The sequence below is a fragment of the Raphanus sativus genome, chromosome 8 (assembly GCF_000801105.2).
Source record: "Raphanus sativus cultivar WK10039 chromosome 8, ASM80110v3, whole genome shotgun sequence".
NCBI lineage: Eukaryota > Viridiplantae > Streptophyta > Magnoliopsida > Brassicales > Brassicaceae > Raphanus > Raphanus sativus.
In genome coordinates, this window is record NC_079518.1 from 769,806 (window position 1) to 788,775 (window position 18,970).

Sequence of the window (18,970 nt, forward strand, 5' to 3'; positions counted from 1 at the left end):
GGATCCTGAAAAGGAAAGCAAACCCTTCCATTTTTGAAACTGCAATGTCACGGTATTGCTTGCTCCAAATCCCGTTGACTATGTTGTGCAGAGTTCCTTGAGTTGGGGGGTCGGAATAGAATTGACCCATAACAAATGGCTCCCATGATCTCCGGTTCTTCTCAATCACTGAGTTAGGAATCTTGATGCACGCCTCGCCAGAAGGTAGTGTAAAGGCTTCACCCTTCTTCGACAACCTCTTCCCCTTCGCGTGTGCACACCAAGTATCAGTAGGATCCTTGCTGGTGACCTGTGTAGGCTGCTTCACCATATTTGCGTCCTCAGTGGGAGGTGATTGTTTCTGAACTTCTACCATAGCAGGGGCCACAGTTGGTACTCCCGTCATGTCTGCAATGACCGATTTCGAGCATGCTTGTTCTTCACTTGCAGTCGCAGAAAGTGGAAGCTCGCCTTGAACTCGGGGTGTCATAACTTTCTGGGTAACGTCTCTTGTCAACCCAACATCAGAGGAGCACAAAGGCGCGTCGCCTGAACTCGACTCAATAGTAGTTTCAACTGGGGAGGTAGCGATTTGAGATGGATCTGTCGCTGAAACGACGATCTCTGTCTCACTAGTTTGCTCTGCAATCTGTCCAGAGACCTCAGTATCAGGAGATGGATCTGTCGTAGCCACGACGATCTCTTTCTCGCTTGACGGAGGAACAGGGACCACATCTTCAGAAACGATCGAAGGATGAGCAACCTCGTCGGCTACAGAGCCGATTTGTGCATCTAAATCCTTCATCGAGTCAGGGAGAGAGGCTTTCATGGAAGGAGGAGACGATGACCTGGACGAATCCAGCGGAGGCGAAGCCGGGTCACGCGTCGGAGGCGAAATCGACGGAGCAATTTCCTTGGATTTTGCCGGTGATTTGGCCGAGGAGATCTTGGGTTTCTTCTTCTTCATCCCCGCCGGCGGAGATGGAGTGGAGAGCTGGTTGAGGAGACGACTCCGGATGAGCCGTCGGTGAGATGCGGAGGTCGGCACTGTAGAAAAGGGGATCGCCAATTTTTCGCCTAGGAGAGAGAAAAAGAGCCGTTTTTGCATAGACTAAAAAGCATGTGTTTATATGTAAGGAATGAATATTTACACAGATGAAGATGTTAAAGACATTAAAGAATTAAACTAATTAATCCTGAAATTAAGCAATTTTTATACAGATATAGTTGTACTATTTATTTAAGAAATGCATGTTGATGCTATATATCCGTCTGATGAGTGCCTATAATGTTTTCTACATTGCTTACAATATATAACTTCGAAGCCTTTGATTTTTGGGGGTTAAATAATATCTTGATGTGGAGTAACTTTTATTGGTTTTTGTCTCTGAACAAATAAATGTACGTAGTGTTATTCACCTTTTCTTTAACAATTAATCTGTGTATAATTTAGTCGATTGATACTTTCTGACAAATTCGGATCTGTACGAGTTTAGACGGATAATTGACGTCTCGATGTTGGTGACAATTGATATGGAAGAAGCACGCACGTGACTTGGTGAGGCATTCCACGGAGTATCGTATAACTAGACTTTATTGCTCGTTAATTTCGAATTTTTGATTGATTAATTTCTCTGAAATGACTTGCTCCTAGATTTGATTATTCGTACACTTGGAGATGGAGACTAAACAAGATGCAAATATTTATTTAAAAACAAACATCAAACTAATATTTTTAAGAATATAGTACTTGATAAAAGACATTTTTAAGTCTACTATTAAGACAGAAGTAAACATTCACCTGTTTTGGAAAACAACCATAATCTCGAAAATAAGTTTATTCTCAACTTATATGAATACTGTAATTCTAATCGTTTTTACTATATAACTTAGATTACTCTTTAAATAAATTTCTGCCTTGTTTCTCATGTGAATAACTCAAATCTTGAAATAACATCAACCAGCGAGAGCCAACTTCTGTTTTTGGTATTCCGAAGGCAATTTCACATCGGTGGCTAATCCGAAAACCTCAAGTAGTCGAATGAGGTACCAAGTGATATCTATCTGCCACCACTCCAATCCTTGCCTCGCCGATGACTGAAACGCGTGGTGGTTGTTGTGCCAACTCTCTCCCATCGTAAATAAGCTTAGCCACCTTCATTATAGTCACAAGATAATCAAATCATATTTTAGTAGGAACAATACTTAGGTTCACCCCTGGGTTGAACTTTTTAGATTCACCTCACTTCTATTAGCTAATTAAATTGCCACATAGGATTAATGACAAAAAAATATTAAATACATTTTTTAAAAGCCAAAAAATCTTTTAAATGTCAATTTTAACAAAACTAATACCGCAAACTAAACTCTAAATCCAAACCGTAACCCTAAACCTAAACCCTATACCCTAAACCCAAATCCTAAACCCTAAACCCAAATCATATACTCTAAACTCTAGACTCTATACCCTAAAATAAAATTCTATATCCTAAACCCAAACACTAAACCCAAACCCTATACCCTAAAATCAAACCATATACCCTAAGACGAAGCTCTAAACCCAAACCCTTGGGTTTAGAATTTACAGTTTAGATTTAGAATTTAGCGTTTGATTTTTGGGTATAGAGTTCGGGTTTAGAGGGTTTAGGGTTTGGGTTTAGGGTTTGGGTTTAGGGTATAGAATTTGGGTTTAGGATTACGGTTTGGATTTAGGGTATAGTTTGTGTTATTAATTTTGTTAAAATTAACATTTAAAAGATTTTTTGGCTTTTTAAAAATGTATTTAATATTTTTTGTCACTAATCCTATGTAACGATTTGATTGGTTAATATAAGTAAGGTGAATTTAAAAAGTTCACCTTAGAGGTGAACCTAAATATTGTTCTTAGTAGTTAACAATATATATAAGGATATGCACATAATAAAACAAAGTTTCTTAGCTTTTCCTTTTCATTTTATGATTAGTTTCTCTAGGTTATCTGATTCTCATGCAATACTATAGTACTCGATGTGTGATAATTTTTTGGTTCACCCGTCCGATTTGATGTTCTTAGTGTGATAAGTTAGTTGAATTAATAATATATATGAGTAAATATTATATTACCAAACATTACGAGATGTGTCTTTAGTTTTCCACGACCTCGAACCACAAATATGGCATGCTGAGTTTACAAGCCATGTCACGTGATACCCTAGCACACCTCCAACGCCCTGTCAGAAAATATTACCAAAATATTCATAACTAATAGTTTTATCAAATTTCGAATATTGGATAAAAGAACTAGTTACCCCGCCGCAAGTAAGGTAAGGTAAACCACCGTAGAGATAGAGAACGGTCCAAAACATTAAGACGTGGAAACCAATCGTCTTGCGTAGAAACCTATAGAACCATTGCTGCTTCAAGTCCATCACGTTGTTACGTCCACCACACTGTTAGATTAACTCGCAATGTTACAAACAACATCATGTCATATTAACTAGAAGAAATATATGAGATAACGTATACGTTACCTTATATTTTATATAAAGTGTGTCAAATATCCACATGACATGGCTGAACAAAAATCCTTCCTTAGGGCTATGTGGGTCTCGATCTGAATCTGTGAACTGGTGGTGGAACCTATGTATGCTCACCCAATCCAATGGATCACCCTGGATATAATAAAAATAAAATTTATAAACATAATGATATATAAAAATAAAATAAGAAGTATGATACTTATTAGCTGATATCACTTATCTAAATCGGTTTTGATTGACTAAATAAATAGATAATAAACCGGTTTTGACCTGAAGAGCGAAAACAGCAGCGTAAGCAATAGGATATTCAAGCCACTTTGGGAGTTTAAAGCTCCGATGAGCCAAGTTCCTGTGGTACGAGAATGTGATGAGCAGGTTAGTCACTGAGACGAGAATCAAACCGAACCGTAACGCTTCCCATTTGTAGTATAATGGCGCCAGGAGACACAAAAAGTGAACAATCGTAACGGTTAGCGCTCTTGCTACATCGGCCCACGTCCAATATCTCTGAAAATAAGCTCTCTTTTCCTTACGCACGAAACCGCTTTGGCTAGAGACATTGTCTTTAGTGGGATTACACATCTCGGGCGTGAGGAATAATATTGCACTTAGCTTGTTTTAGTTAAAACTTACAAGTTGTATGAACATAAGAGTGAACAGATATGGGTATATATACAAGGGCTAATGCTGTTGCGTCGTGGTCCACCTTGGTAAATGCAGCTCACCAACTCTTCTTTAATGCTCTCCATCTACATTAATATCATAGCAGCAGCACTTGTTTACTACTTACTATCTACTCGCCAGCTAACACTTAAATTGGATTTATCTCCAAATGAGGGATCTAACTAAGCAATCCATTGCAAACTGTCAATGCTATTTCTGTTATTTCATATTCAAAAAATTTTAAACAATAAAATAAAATATTTATCAAATTATATTATGTTTTTAAACCTTTGGATAAATTATAAATCTAAATCATAAACACTAAATCTTAAAATACTAATACCCCTTAACTAAGCAATCCCACTGCAAACTGCCAATGCTATTTGGTTTACCAAGTTTCTTAATACGTCTATATGTCAAGTCAAAAACGTACATAGGCTATCCCGACTTATAATCTGGTATTCTGTCTATTGTGGTTGTATCTAACAATGATTTTTCTATTTAATTACCTGAAGATTATGTTGGAACAGGTGAAAAGTAATCGTACACAACAATGAACATATTCTTTCTATAATGTACTTATATATTTATAGTAATGTTGGAAAAAAATAGTAGAGCAGTAAATTACTTGTACCATAGTTTCAATTTTGACCCAAGATTATACCACTTAGCAATGATATAAATCGTATTGAATTACTAAACTCAGAAATCTCAAAATATTTGATGTATCTCAATCTTTCATGATAAAAAAAAACTATATTCGTTAAAATATGCAAATTATGTTGCTAAAGATATTAGTGCTATCATGAATGTACATAGTTTCTCACAAAAACATATTCGTTACAATTGATTGTGAACTGAAAAATAGATTGGGGGGACAGGTTGATTTAATCCGTAGTCCCTACCTTGGGAGCTTGAAGAAGACGACGTTTCAGGAGCATTTCAAAGCAGGTCCAACGTTGGGATTCAGGAGAAAGCAGCTGTTATATCATTTGGGCCGGGCCTCATTTGCATTTCAAAGAAGGATCCAACGATTCAGGACAGAAGCAGATCATGGGCCTCATTTAACTATTAATGGGCTTTGCTAGCATTAAGCCTGTTTCTTTCCTTGGTGTGTATATGGTTCGGTGGTGAAAGTAGTAGTATACGAGAAACGTATCATCTCTCATTTCTCATCTCTCGACTCGTATCTTCCTCTTCTGATTCTCATCCCCCTTCTTCTGTTTCTCACAACCTTTCTCTCTCTCTCTCTCTGTCACAGAGCTAACATATTCTTCAATCTACGAAGGAACGAAAGAAGGTGGGGTTTCGAAATCCAAATTGATTCTCGATTTCGTCTTTTCTTTCTGGGTCCTTGCTGAATTTGGGGATCGGATCCCTCCGATTTAGATTCCCCTCTTAGCTGTTAGGTTGTTATCTCACAGATCTTGCTCTTCGATGATAGATGAAATGAGTCAAATTCGTTTGATTTTTAATTTTTAATTTTTTTTGCGCCCAAATTTTGATTCCAGCTCTCGATTAGGGTTAATGGGTATCCAAATAACTGACAAAGTTTTGATTTTTCTTAATTTCAGATTTATTGAATCAGTGTTGCCAATTTGGAGACAAAGCAGAAGAAGAAGTATGATATCTAGGTCGTACACGAATCTCTTAGACTTGGCTTCAGGGAACTTCCCTGTAATGGGGAGAGAGCCGCGAAGGCGTCTCCCCAGGGTCATGACAGTCCCCGGCAACGTCTCCGAGTTCGATGACGATCAAGCCTACAGCGTCTCCTCAGACAACCCCTCCTCCGTCTCCTCCGATAGGATGATCATCGTCGCTAATCGTCTCCCCTTGAAGGCCGAGAGACGAAACGGGAGCTGGAGCTTCGCCTGGGATCAAGACGCTTTGTATCTCCAGCTCAAAGACGGTTTGCCTGAGGATATGGAGGTGCTGTACGTTGGCTCCTTGAGCGTTGACGTCGATTCGTATGAGCAGGACGACGTGGCGCAGATACTCTTGGATAAGTTCAAATGCGTTCCTACTTTTCTCCCGCCTGATTTGCAGTCTAAGTTCTACGACGGCTTCTGCAAGAGGCAGTTATGGCCGTTATTCCATTACATGCTTCCCTTTACGGCTGATCACGGCACGAGGTTTGATAGGTCGCTTTGGGAGGCTTACGTGGCGACGAACAAGCTCTTCTTCCAGAAAGTTATCGAGGTTATAAACCCTGATGATGATTATGTTTGGATTCATGACTACCATTTGATGGTCTTGCCTACGTTTCTGAGGAGACGGTTTAACCGGATTAGGATGGGTTTCTTCCTCCATAGTCCGTTCCCTTCTTCCGAGATATACAGGTCTCTTCCTGTCCGTGAAGAGATCCTCAAGGCGCTGCTGAACAGTGACCTTATCGGTTTCCACACGTTTGATTACGCTCGTCACTTCCTCACTTGCTGTAGTAGAATGTTGGGTCTTGAGTACCAGTCTAAGAGAGGATACATTGGTCTGGAGTATTACGGTAGGACGGTGGGGATAAAGATCATGCCGGTGGGGATCAACATGGGTCGGATTCAGTCTGTGATGAGATACTCAGAGGAGGAAGGTAAGGTGATGGAGCTTAGGAAGCGTTACGAAGGTAAAACAGTGCTGCTTGGTATTGATGACATGGATATCTTCAAAGGTATAAACTTGAAGCTTCTAGCGATGGAGCAAATGCTTAATCAGCACTCTAATTGGAGGGGAAGGGCTGTATTGGTTCAGATTGTGAATCCTGCTAGGGGTAAAGGTATTGATATAGACGAGATACGCGGTGAGATTGAAGGAAGCTGCAAGAGGATCAATGAAGAGTTTGGGAAGCCTGGATACCAGCCCATCGTATATATTGATACTCCGGTGTCGATAAATGAGATCATTGCTTATTACCATATCGCTGAGTGTGTAGTCGTTACAGCTGTTAGAGATGGTATGAACCTTACACCCTATGAATATATAGTGTGCAGACAGGGTCTGCTCGGGTCTGAATCAGATTTTAATGGTCCAAAGAAGAGTATGTTGGTTGCGTCTGAGTTTATTGGATGCTCTCCTTCGCTCAGTGGGGCTATAAGGGTGAACCCGTGGAACGTGGAAGCGACGGGAGAAGCTCTAAACGAGGCCCTCTCGATGCGTGATCCCGAGAAACAGCTCAGGCATGAGAAACACTTCCGGTATGTTAGTACTCACGACGTTGCGTTTTGGTCGAGGAGTTTCCTGCAAGACCTGGAGAGGATATGCGTGGACCATTTCAAGAAGAGGTGTTGGGGGATGGGGATCAGTTTTGGTTTCAGAGTTGTGGCCTTGGATCCTAACTTTAGAAAGCTTTCAATACCGTGCATTGTGTCGGACTACAAAAGGGCGAAAAGCAGAGCGATACTGTTGGATTATGATGGCACTTTGATGCCTCAGAACTCCATCAATAAAGCTCCCAGCCAGGAAGTTCTTAAATTCTTGAATGAGCTTTGTGAGGACAAGAAGAATTCGATTTTCATTGTCAGCGGAAGAGGAAGGGAAAGCTTAGGCAAATGGTTTTCTCCATGCGAAAACATTGGAATTGCAGCTGAGCATGGATACTTCTTAAAGTAGAATCCTTCTCTTGTTTTTTTTTTTATTTTAAAAAAGTAGTTATAATTATTCTCCTTCAGTGTTAATAACATTGCCTTTGTATTCATAGGTGGCCAGGGAACAAAGAATGGGAAACATGTGGTCAGAGCTGTGATTTTGGTTGGATGCAGATCGTGGAACCTGTAATGAAACAGTACACTGAAGCAACGGATGGCTCTTCTATCGAAATTAAAGACAGTGCTCTGGTTTGGCAATATAGGGATGCGGATTCTGGCTTTGGTTCTTTGCAAGCAAAGGAAATGTTGGAGCATTTAGAGAGTGTTTTAGCTAATGAGCCTGTTGCAGTCAAAAGCGGCCACTACATCGTAGAAGTCAAGCCTCAGGTAAGTGATTTTCGTTTAATGTGATGGTTTTCGTATTCTATTTCATGGCACTCAAATTCATGTTTTTATATAGGGAGTGAGCAAAGGATCAGTGGCAGAGAAGATATTTTCATCAATGGATGACAAAGGAAAGCCAGTTGATTTCGTGCTATGTATTGGAGATGACAGATCCGACGAGGACATGTTTGAAGCGATTGGTAATGCCATGTCGAAAAGATTGCTCTGTGACAATGCGCTCGTCTTTGCATGCACAGTTGGGCAAAAGCCAAGCAAGGCTAAATATTATTTGGACGATACTATGGAAGTGACAAGCATGCTTGAATCTCTAGCTGAAGCATCAGAGGCTGCAAACTTCAATATGCGTGAACTCGATGAAGCCCTTTGATTTCCAAACCAGAGTCCTTAGCAAGGTTTTGTCCTTTATGATCTCAGTTTCAGTTCTATTTTGCTCAGAAAGAAATGGTGGTGATGTGAAGCTTTGTTTATCTTTCTTTGCAGGATGTTGAAGTAACAAGCAAAACAGCATTTCCTGATCTTTGCTTTTTTTTTTCTTCTTCTAATATTATTACCTATTTGTTATTGTAATTGGATGATCTTGAGAAACTATGAATTGTTGGATTCGGGTGTTTATTGGAACTGTGAAAAAATGTTTTGCAAAGATTTAGATAGCTTGCGTGGACACATCATTTGTTGAGAATTTTTAATTATACATTTTTTCTTTGCTTCTTTCTCTTGTGTAGTTTTTGTTAAGTAAACTTTCCTTTTATATATATAACTGAGTTCGTCTATATACTCCAAACTAAACATACTTGTCACACAGTATGGGAAGTAGTATCTTTAGGATATACACAAGGTCTCTTTTACTCAAACAGAAGCTGGTGTTGGTGTTGATGTTGACGATGACGATGAGGAAGAAGCAACACGGTTCTCAGGTGGAATTTCTGAAAATTCTGATAGGATTGCTCGGAACTCATCGCCTGACATAGTCTCTTTCTCGAGAAGTACTTCAACAATCTTGTCCATGGCTTCACGATTGTTCCTTATGTGTCCCAAAGCTATCTCGTATGCTTTGTCTGATAGGGCCTTCACCGCTGAATCGATGTCATTTGCAAGCTTCTCAGACATGGAGTTTCTTGCCATCATCCTCATTATGACATCGCTTTGAGCTGATGAGTCCATTAGCGACCATGGTCCAATTTCAGACATCCCATATGTTGTAACCATCTGCAAAAAATATAACATCATGATGGCTAACAGAAGAAAACTTAAAGCGGGGACTGTTGTAGATAGATAGATAGATAGATAGATAGATACCTGCTTAGCCAAACCGGTGATCTGTTGCAAGTCACCAACTGCGCCAGTTGTCACCTCAGCCTCACCAAAGATAACTTCTTCAGCAGCTCTACCACCGAGTCCACCAACAATTCTTGCAAACAGTTGCTGTTTTGAGATCAGAGTTGGATCATCTGAGGGAATGAACCAAGTCAAACCTCTCGCTTGTCCTCTTGGTATCAACGTGACCTTTTGAACAGCATCGTGTCCTGGAGTCAATGTTCTGCAAGAACAAAATAAAAAGAATCAACTCTAGATAACGCACACGCACATGGTACTGATCTGATTCTGACTTACCCACAGACGGCATGGCCAACTTCATGGTAAGCAACCAAGCTTTTGCTCTTCCCATCTGTCATGACAGTTCCTTCCATCCCAGCTACAATTCTATCAATAGAGTCATCAATCTCTTTCGATGATATCGCCGTCTTTCCACGTCGTCCAGCCAATATAGCCGCCTCGTTCAAGAGGTTTGCAAGATCAGCTCCGCTAAATCCAGGCGTTCTCATAGCTATTACTTCAAGCGAAACACCATTCTCAAACTTCTTGTTCCCTGAGTGAACCTTGAGTATATCTGTTCTCCCCTTGACGTCAGGAACGTCAACAGACACCTGCCGGTCAAACCGCCCCGGTCTCAGCAACGCGGAGTCAAGAATATCAGCTCTGTTGGTTGCAGCAACCACAATAACACCAGTGTTACCCTCAAACCCATCCATCTCAGTCAAGAGCTGATTAAGCGTCTGCTCTCTCTCATCATTCCCTCCACCGATCCCAGTCCCTCTCTGCCTACCAACAGCATCTATCTCGTCCACGAAGACAATGCACGGAGCATTCTCCTTGGCCTTTTTGAAAAGATCACGGACCCTCGAAGCACCAACACCCACAAACATCTCAACAAACTCAGAACCAGAGATGGAGAAGAAAGGCACACCAGCTTCACCAGCAATGGCCTTTGCTAACAGAGTTTTACCAGTACCAGGAGGACCAACGAGGAGGACACCTTTCGGGATCCGAGCACCAACCGCAGTGAACCTCTCAGGCTTCTTCAGAAACTCCACCACTTCCATGAAATCCTGCTTGGCTTCATCAACTCCAGCAACGTCGTCGAAAGTCACACCAGTGTTTGGCTCCATCTGGAACTTGGCTTTGGACTGACCGATCTGAAGCGGGAAGCCTGGACCACCACCAGGACCACCGCCCATTCCACCGGAAGACCGTCTCGAGAGAAGGAACAAACCACCAATGAGAATCACAGGGAAAGCGAGGTTCCCAATCAAGTTGAGCAACGGAGGAGAGCCTTGGTCTTCCTGATCACTATGCGCTGCGAAATCGATATTCTTCGCCCTCAGCTTCTGGAGAAGCTCCTGACTCAACCCCGGTAGCTGCACGCGTACACGCTGGATCCTATTACCAAGCTCAGGAGAAACAGCTTCTACAATGGCTATAGTCCCATTCTCATACAAATCTACTTTGTTAACTCTCCCTTTGTCTAAATACTCGAGGAACCTAGAATAAGACATCCTAGACGAAGAAACCTCTTGTTCATCTGCTGCATTTGCTTTCTCAGTTCCAAGCAAACTCACTCCAGCAGCTGCTGCGTTTCCGAGTAAAAGCTTAAAGAAACCTCTTCTTGCTTGGTGTTTGTTCACATCCAAAGTAGCCTTCACAACAGTAACTTTTGATGTCCTGTTAACTGAAGCAGACGTTGAGGAGATTCTAAACTGTTTAGACCTTTGTTTAGTTGATAGTCCGCTCCCGAGAAGACAAGCCGATGAAGAAGCCATCTGAAACTATACATCAATTCAACAATAAGAACAGTGAAAACAGTTTAAGACACGATTACAAGCTAAGGAGTGAAAAAACAACACGAGATCCAAAGGAAGAAGAACAGATTGAATTGAACATGCAAGTTTATAGTAACAGTATAATCAACATGGAGTAACCATTAGCGATGCATAGAAACAGATATAAAAATCTATCAGAATAGACACTAATTAAGTGTCACACAATATCCCTCCAAACTCGATAGAAAATTCTGACAAGTTAATTAAGAGAGAGAAAAACTCGAATCGACAAGATTGGACTAGCTATAGTACACAGAGTCAGAGCAAAGACAGCCGAAGAGAGCTGCTTGAGATTACTGGAGATGAGTGAAGAGAATCATACCTGTGGATATTCGACAGACGAAGAAGAAGAAGCTAATGTGAAAGACGATTATTGTGTTCGGTTTCAGAAGAGAACTAGTAAGACTTGGAATTTTTTTGAAGAAAAATAGATGTGGTTTCCCAACTTCTTACGTGTCTTCCTGTAAGTGGCTGGTTTCATTTTGCATAAAATAGAAACAATTACAATATATATATATATTTTTAGAATAAAAATTATATTTTGTTGCCATCATTACAAAAATATTCAAGACTGAAAATCTATTGTTTCCATCTAATCTCTAAGTAAACACAAAGTATCTTGTAAAATTGAACTGAATTATATAAAAGGTTAAGAACAATATGCATCTCAGAGATATAATTTTTATTCTAGAAGTCAAGAACATGTATAATTAACCAAAAAGAAGAGAGTTTTAGTAGCACAAGGAAGGCCCCATGCATCATTTCGCAACAAGGCAAAATCCCAAAGAAAGAAAGAAAACGTATTGAGTTTGGATAGTGTCTAATAACATCTTTGCCGACATAGCATCCAAAGTACACAATAATGACTGATCAAATTTTCTCTAGTCAAAGCTTTATCTCTGTGGTCGGGATTAGTCATGCAAAACACCGAAGCGCCAGAGGTTATCTTGTATTGACAATTTGTCATACTTCAACGCTTATGCAGTTAAAGAAACTACAAATACAATGTCGTTGTAGTGTTGGTCAGGAACAACATGCTGCTATCTACGACAATAATGCTAGATTCAAATTTTCCAGCTTTAGGACTACTAGATACATATCATAGAATTGAGAATTTCATTTTTCTGGCTTTTTGTATTAATATCAAAAACGTTATTTTTCTTTCTTACAAACTTATGGATTGTTTACATGGCTGACTCTATTAACTGAGCATGCCTGTCTGCAGTCTGTATATATAAACACCATACTATTTTACATATCACTCATCAGTTTTTGCTTTTCTTTCTCTTCATCCACACAAACAACATTATTTTATACACATATTGTTTACCGTTTACGTATAATGATCCCTCAAAGCTTTGGAATCACTATTCTCAGAAGCCCATCCCTGCTCCACATGCAATTATATAATTGGTATTAGTGCTCTCTATGAAACTAGACAAGTTCTAGATAACTTTATATAAGCTAGTAACTTGTACTAAGAACTAAAACTGGAATCTGTAAGCACTACTTTTTGAGGTGTGTACTAGCTAAAACAGCTAGTCATAATGCTGGGTTATAGAGAAGTACAGTTTCTACTTACATAAATTCAGCAGAAACGTTATCCTTGTTCACGTTGCTGGGTAGTGGCCAGGAAACTTTGAAAGGTCCTTGTAGTATTTCTTGCTTGTGATACCCACAGATTGAACCTTTGGTGCCTGCATCAGCTTTTTGACAGACAGCTGTGCGTCTCCCTGTCACAGTCAAGCTGCAGTGGTAGCACGATTTGTTACCTAATGCATACAAGTGTGTGTGTGTGTGTGTGATGGGAACAAATTGAAAAGATGTGTGAGGATGAGTTTTAGTTACTTTATGTTGTCAACCTCCACTCTTATATCATTGATACTGGCCCCTGGTAGCTCTACTGCCACGACATAGTTATGCTCATATTCTGCAACATTCAAACTCGGAGACCAGACAGTCCCTGCAAAAAGAAAGCATGCTTGTATTAGTTCCCATGTTTTTCGATGAATAATGTGTTTGGTTGAAGTAGGGTTGCTAGAGTCTGTATTTTTGGCTGTAGTAGATTCAGGTCGATGTCAAAACACTTTTGCTAGTTATTAGATAGAACAATTGTGTGTTTGCAGTATAAGAAAACATTGAGTTCTACAGAAATGTATCAGATTATAGGATAAAAAGTAGTGTATCCTATGCTTAGTTGTATGCGTACCTGGATTGGCTAACTTAGGAAGGTCAGGGTTATATGGCTTTTCCAAGTTTTCCTTTGGCTGGTTTAGCAAATCAGGCAAAACAAAGAAGTCTTCTTTTGCAGCGGGCTTGGAAAAATGTGGCGAGGCGTACTCAGGTCTGGAAACCAAAGGTTGTTCTGTAGAAGAAGGGAATCCATTCGTCTTGGTAGATGCAGCGTCCTGTGGTATGGTCCTCTGCAAAATTAAATTTCTTTTCAAAGAAAGTATAGGATCATTTGCAATTTCAATCACCAGACAAGAAGGATTTTATATATGGTACCTCATCAGTGGAAGCTTGCCTCATGAAAAGACCCTGTGCAGAAGAAGCTTGACGAGAAAAATAGAGCCTGCTGTCACCTCTTCTAATGACAGAGTTCTTCAAAGTGATGCCGCTAGACTGAGGTATAAACTGAACAAAGACAAGAGAAACGAGTGAACAAAACTATATGTGCATCTCAGCTTCACAAAGATCAGAAGGGAAGTTGGGGTACCTGGTCAGGGGAAGCCTGCCTCATAAAGAAGCCTTGTTCAGAAGATGCTTGCCGAGCAAAAGCGATTTTATTGTCACAACTTCTGATGACAGAGTTCAAACTGCTACTACAATTCTGAGGCATGACAAACAAAAAGAGAATTTATAAATCAAAAAACGAAAGAAGCGAAAGCAAACTATCTGAGGCAGATCAAAGAAAATCATAATCAGCAAAGCAGTGGTTGGCTCGAGATCGTTCTACTACTACATCGAGAATCGAGATCGTTCTACATCCGATCATAGATCAGATAAAAGCACCTCACGAGTCCAACAAAGCTAAAACCCCCTAGGATAAGCATATCCAGAAAGCCTAATTCCAAAAAATCGCCAGATTCTTACCAAGGGGACGAGAGACGGCGCCGCAGAGATGGGATCGTTGGTTGCTGAGGGGAAGTGAGCGGCGACGGTAGCGAGTCTGCGCCTAGCGGTGATGGAATCGAGCTCCATATCTCTCTCTATCTCTCTGGTTTTTTCGGATGAGCTGAGTGAACAAAAGGATGAGAAAAAATAAATGTGTGTGGCTTTAACTTTGCGCGCGTCATTCGAAAATATCTTCTCAGTGTGGTGGGCTTGTGGGGATTGATTTGATGGGCCTGTGGGTATTTGATTAGACTAGACATCAAAGACAACGACCCGTTTTGAGAAATACAGTGAATAAGAAATCTCTCAGCGGTAAATTTCTATGACTAGTAAGTATCAATCAACCAAAATAATGGATCTCTCTCATTCACATACATACATATGGGAACGACTTATCAATCAACCAAAATAATGGATCTCTCTCATTCACATACATACATATGGGAACGACTTATTGTCGTGTGTCATTATGTATCGTAGAAAAAAGTGATCATAGTACAGATGAATTGTCATTCAGTAAAGCATACAACCTTCAATATAAGTAAAGATGTGGATATTACCATGACCAGACTGACCATGACACGTTATTTCGGACTTTCGCCAGATAATTTTATTTTTTTAAAAATTTAATCCAATCATACTACTAGCTAGACAGAATGACAATTCAACTAAAATCAATACTGATTGTACGGAAGAAAGCAATTAATATTTTGCTTGTAATGTTTGTTACTCAAAACGACCTGAAACCAAACCATTAAGCAACCTATAATTATATGCTTTGCCACACTAATTAAACTGATAAATTTCGTTTTGTATGAAAACTCCAAACAGAATAAAAAACCTCAAAAGAACAAAAATAAAAATCCAAACAAGACCAAGCTAAAATTTTTTATACCGTATAAATTTTATAAATTAATATTCGATAAATTAATAAATTTTAATCCTAAATTAGATCTGTTTTAAAATATGATATGAATCGATAAGATAATAAATTTATAACAGTTTAGAAAATCATATATAAAATATATATTCTTATTAAAATTATAAATTAGTAATTTGTATATACAATTTATGTAAACATAAGCAAAAAAAATTATTTATTTTTATATTTAGAATATAGTTCATCTCAGTTTTTTCTTAAATTCAATATATTTTGATAGTGTTTAGTAAATTTATATTTAAAACAACACTTAAGTTATATGAAATACCAATAATAATATAATATTATAAATTTTTTTTTAAATCTGATTAATTTGTAATTGGTAAAAATCTAAAAAAAATAAAGTTTTGTAAATTAATAATTTTATAAATTAATAAATTACCATAGTGTTATTAATTTATAAAACTATTAATGTACATTCAATTCTAAAAGACGAATAATACTTTTAGAAGTCCATTAAATTTATAAAAAAATATATTATAAAGTTTCTTATCGACAAGAATAGTATATTGTCAGCAAAGGTAACGCAAGTTGCATTGTCATAACAGAGTCGGAGCAGCGGTAATAGTTTCCGTAAAAATGCATCAAACTCCAACAACCATCGTCGTCGGTTGCGACTCAACAAAAAAATCAATCAAAAGTTGAAAACACACAAAGCTTAGCTACAAGCAGCTCCTACGTTCCGATCAGATCCAACCACGCCCCACTTCTCTCCCTCCTCGTAGGTCTCTCTCTCTCTCTTCCTAATTTCATCTTCTATGCGAGATTCGAATCTGTGACCTCTTTTTTTTTAGCTCATTCCTGATCCAGATTGTGAGGATTTATCTTTTCATCAATGCCTTGAATTTTATTGAGCTCGGAATCATTGAGCTTTCCCCTGATTTGGAATTGGTCAGAGTTTAAATCTCATTGAGCTAAATCGAAACTCAGATTTGTTTGTTTTTTCTAGATTCTAGTGACGTAGTAGCTTTCTTGATGTCGTTATTGCTTAATATTAATCTGTACTTGAAGCAGCAGCTTGTTATCTTTCTTCTTCGTTAATGTGGCATCTCTAGTTATTCACTTATTTTGTCCCCTTATTGATATGCCAAAGTATTCAAAAAAATTATCTTTTTGTAAAGTCTTTTGCTTCTTATCTGATCTGAGGGAAAAAAAAACATGGCTTTTCGTTTGGTTGGAAGATCCTGTGTTTGAATCTTTGCATCAGCGTGTTAGGAGCTTGCCTTTGCTTGTTTGAAAATGCGGCTCTTGTGATTGCTTATGCTTCTGTTTGTGAATTTAGGTCAAACTTCAAGTGATTCCAGAGAAACCTCATTTCATATTTTCACCAAAAACTGAGGTTTATACCTTCTTTGAATTCACTTCATCTGCTGGCTGGACATATAGAGAGAGTTGAAGACTGTATCATTAGAACATATCTGTATATATAGTGAGTGCCCACTGGGTCAAAGATAAAATTTTCGAGTCCCTGTTGGGTGATTAAAGGCTGTGTGTACTAGATCGCATGCTCTGTCAGAGTTGTCTGTGAATGGGAGCCACAAAGGTTGGCTGTTGAGTTTAAGATTATTGATGGAGCAAAGAAAACAGCTACGCGGTAGTAGCACCGTCGAGGTTATATCCAGTCAGGGAGATGTAGACAGAGAAGAGGTTTTTAGAGCCTTTTGATATTGAAAATGAATCCAGGAAGGAGTCCAGCAGTTTTGATGTTGGTTACAGTTCCGGTGATAGCCTCGAAACGTTGCCTAAAGCCTCAACAGAGGCCATCTCTCCCGCTGACATTCTGAAAACACTCTTCTTTATACTTGTATGGTATACTTTCAGCACATTTTTGACTCTGTAAGTATGTCTCTTGCGACACTCTCTTTCTCCTTCTCTTGTTTTATTGCCTTACATCTATCATTGAAGTTGTTGGCTTTTTTTCTAGGTACAACAAAACTCTCTTAGGAGATGATTTGGGGAAATTTCCTGCTCCCTTGTTAATGAATACCATTCACTTTTCTATTCAAGCGTTTTATCAAAGATGAACTTTGGTTTGGTCAGGGAAGATTTCACCTGATGTTGCCATATCATGGAGAGACTATTTCTCTTAGGAGGTACTAACTAAACTATGTGTTATGAACTCCTTTTCTACTTTTAAGTGCTAATGAGCATTTCCTTATCCATTCCCGTGGATTTAGTTTTTTTTTTGTTTCAGTTTTCGAGTTGAATATTTTGAATTCTGTGAACGATGACCCACATGGACTTTCCTTTCACAGTTGTACCAACAGCACTTGCAACTGCTTTGGATATAAATCTGAGTAATGAGTCACTGGTCTTCATATCGGTTACTTTTGCAACAATGGTTAGTTGCTTAATTTGATAATAGGTAGAGGGTCTTTGCACCTTGTTAGGAATTTGTGGGTGATAGAAGGTTAGACTTGTCTAATGAAATTCACATTATTTTTCATTTGCAGTGCAAATCTGCAGCCCCAATATTTCTTCTTCTGTTTGCTTTTTGCCTTCAGGTACTCTACTCATAAACTATATTTTTTATCTTGATATTTAAACCATGCTTGAAGGTCTGTACTTAACAAATTTATCATGGTAGACCTCTATAGCTTGAACTAAAACATACTACTACTACTACTTTCGTTTACATTATTCTTCCATTACAGATAATTTTTTTTTCAAACATCACACTGAATTTTTGCTGCATTTTCATTACGGAGAAATTCTATCATTTTTGTTTGTTGTGTGTTTTCTGACACGGTTTCTCTCTGTAAGGTTGGAGTCTCCAAGCCTGAAGCTTTTTGGCATTATTTCAGTTATCTCAGCAGGAGTGCTGTTATCAGGTACATTTTTGATGCATTCTCCGTCTTTTCAACGTTAACCATTTTTTTCTTCCTGTTCGCCAAATATCCATCTACATGTCTTAGTTTCTAATTTTCCTAAAAACTGTTAACTTGTATTCATTTGCATCCAGTTTGCAAAGGAGACAGAGTTTGAGAGTTTGGGGTTTCCGTTTTTGTCATGCTCGCTGCTGTCATGTCCGGTTTCCGTTGGTGTATGACCCAAGTTCTTTTGCAGGTATTTTATCCAAATCAGTTTCTAAATTCTCTTCTAAAACTATACCTCGGATCTTTCTGTATTAAACACTTGGTTGTTGTTTTCCAATTTTTTTGGTGCATCCTGATGACAACATGATGTATAGAAAGAAACCTTATGGTGAGTTCTGCTCTTAGTGTTTTCTTGTCTTCGTTGTTAAGTTCTATAGTCACATTCATGAATTAAATCTATACTTCTTCTCTTTATCTAGGCCTGAAAAATCCCTTCACATTTTAGTTACGTGGCACCAGTGATTTATAGTGACTGGTCTTCTTTCTCTCTCTTCTGGATCCATGGAGTGAATTTAGAGAAAACCATATACTTTGATAATGGAGCGCATTTTTACTCGAACTTGTTTCTTGATGCTTTTTGGTGGAGCATTGGCTTTTTGCATGTAAGCATTTTCCTAAACAACTATAGTTATTTATGAATGAACACGTTAGCTTTTGCTCACTAGTTAGTATTTTGTTTCAGGTTTTAACTGAGTATATTCTTGTTTCGGTTACTAGTGCTGTAACCGTCACAATAGCG

General features: G+C 38.7%; 4 protein-coding genes and 1 pseudogene across 5 annotated transcripts; 2 read left to right on the forward strand and 3 right to left on the reverse strand.

Annotated features, from left to right (window-relative positions):
- Positions 1-1,726: 1,726 nt before the first annotated feature.
- Positions 1,727-4,148, reverse strand: LOC130498408 (delta-9 desaturase-like 5 protein). The gene is made up of 5 exons (XM_056991759.1): positions 3,768-4,148; positions 3,489-3,629; positions 3,267-3,407; positions 3,082-3,188; positions 1,727-2,134 (listed from the first exon to the last, which is right to left on the reverse strand). Exons 1-5 carry the CDS (start codon positions 4,077-4,079, stop codon positions 1,936-1,938), a joined length of 900 nt encoding a protein of 299 aa, XP_056847739.1. The 5' UTR covers positions 4,080-4,148; the 3' UTR covers positions 1,727-1,935.
- A 1,151-nt stretch (positions 4,149-5,299) lies between these two features.
- On the forward strand, positions 5,300-8,848 carry LOC130499118 (probable alpha,alpha-trehalose-phosphate synthase [UDP-forming] 7). Its single transcript, XM_056993023.1, has 5 exons — positions 5,300-5,460; positions 5,735-7,756; positions 7,849-8,122; positions 8,196-8,532; positions 8,621-8,848. Exons 2-4 carry the CDS (start codon positions 5,784-5,786, stop codon positions 8,505-8,507), a joined length of 2,559 nt encoding a protein of 852 aa, XP_056849003.1. The 5' UTR covers positions 5,300-5,460; positions 5,735-5,783; the 3' UTR covers positions 8,508-8,532; positions 8,621-8,848.
- Positions 8,849-8,862: 14 nt separating this feature from the next.
- LOC130499119 (ATP-dependent zinc metalloprotease FTSH 8, chloroplastic-like) lies at positions 8,863-11,770 on the reverse strand. 2 transcript variants are annotated; one of them, XM_056993025.1, is made up of 4 exons: positions 11,621-11,770; positions 9,752-11,244; positions 9,437-9,677; positions 8,863-9,346 (listed from the first exon to the last, which is right to left on the reverse strand). In XM_056993025.1, the coding sequence occupies exons 2-4, from the start codon at positions 11,236-11,238 to the stop codon at positions 8,987-8,989; spliced, it is 2,088 nt and encodes a 695-aa protein (XP_056849005.1). In that variant the 5' UTR covers positions 11,239-11,244; positions 11,621-11,770; the 3' UTR covers positions 8,863-8,986. The 2 variants fall into 2 exon arrangements, with proteins under 2 accessions (XP_056849005.1, XP_056849006.1); XM_056993026.1 differs by having other exon boundaries at positions 9,752-11,238; positions 11,621-11,769.
- Positions 11,771-12,412: 642 nt separating this feature from the next.
- Positions 12,413-14,558, reverse strand: LOC130498572 (uncharacterized). The gene is made up of 7 exons (XM_056992041.1): positions 14,395-14,558; positions 14,018-14,131; positions 13,807-13,935; positions 13,508-13,721; positions 13,147-13,261; positions 12,881-13,045; positions 12,413-12,685 (listed from the first exon to the last, which is right to left on the reverse strand). The coding sequence occupies exons 1-7, from the start codon at positions 14,500-14,502 to the stop codon at positions 12,649-12,651; spliced, it is 882 nt and encodes a 293-aa protein (XP_056848021.1). The 5' UTR covers positions 14,503-14,558; the 3' UTR covers positions 12,413-12,648.
- Positions 14,559-15,879: 1,321 nt separating this feature from the next.
- Positions 15,880-18,970, forward strand: part of LOC130498750 (probable sugar phosphate/phosphate translocator At1g06470) — a 3,338-nt pseudogene continuing 247 nt past the window's right edge.

Bases quoted from the DNA above. Each gene is read 5' to 3' on its own strand.
- LOC130498572 (XM_056992041.1), bottom strand. From the start codon at position 14,502: ATGGAGCTCGATTCCATCACCGCTAGGCGCAGACTCGCTACCGTCGCC. The intron at 14,132-14,394 runs GTAAGAATCTGG...GTCATGCCTCAG, and splicing joins CGCCGTCTCTCGTCCCCTTG to AATTGTAGTAGCAGTTTGAA. The intron at 12,686-12,880 runs GTAAGTAGAAAC...CATGTGGAGCAG, and splicing joins AACGTTTCTGCTGAATTTAT to GGATGGGCTTCTGAGAATAG.
- LOC130498408 (XM_056991759.1), bottom strand. From the start codon at position 4,079: ATGTGTAATCCCACTAAAGACAATGTCTCTAGCCAAAGCGGTTTCGTG. The intron at 3,630-3,767 runs GTCAAAACCGGT...TATTATATCCAG, and splicing joins CTGCTGTTTTCGCTCTTCAG to GGTGATCCATTGGATTGGGT. The intron at 3,408-3,488 runs GTAACGTATACG...TTAATCTAACAG, and splicing joins CACTTTATATAAAATATAAG to TGTGGTGGACGTAACAACGT.
- LOC130499119 (XM_056993025.1), bottom strand. From the start codon at position 11,238: ATGGCTTCTTCATCGGCTTGTCTTCTCGGGAGCGGACTATCAACTAAA. The intron at 9,678-9,751 runs GTAAGTCAGAAT...TTGTTCTTGCAG, and splicing joins GTTGGCCATGCCGTCTGTGG to AACATTGACTCCAGGACACG. The intron at 9,347-9,436 runs GTATCTATCTAT...TATTTTTTGCAG, and splicing joins TCACCGGTTTGGCTAAGCAG to ATGGTTACAACATATGGGAT.
- LOC130499118 (XM_056993023.1), top strand. From the start codon at position 5,784: ATGATATCTAGGTCGTACACGAATCTCTTAGACTTGGCTTCAGGGAAC. The intron at 7,757-7,848 runs GTAGAATCCTTC...TTGTATTCATAG, and splicing joins GAGCATGGATACTTCTTAAA to GTGGCCAGGGAACAAAGAAT. The intron at 8,123-8,195 runs GTAAGTGATTTT...GTTTTTATATAG, and splicing joins TCGTAGAAGTCAAGCCTCAG to GGAGTGAGCAAAGGATCAGT.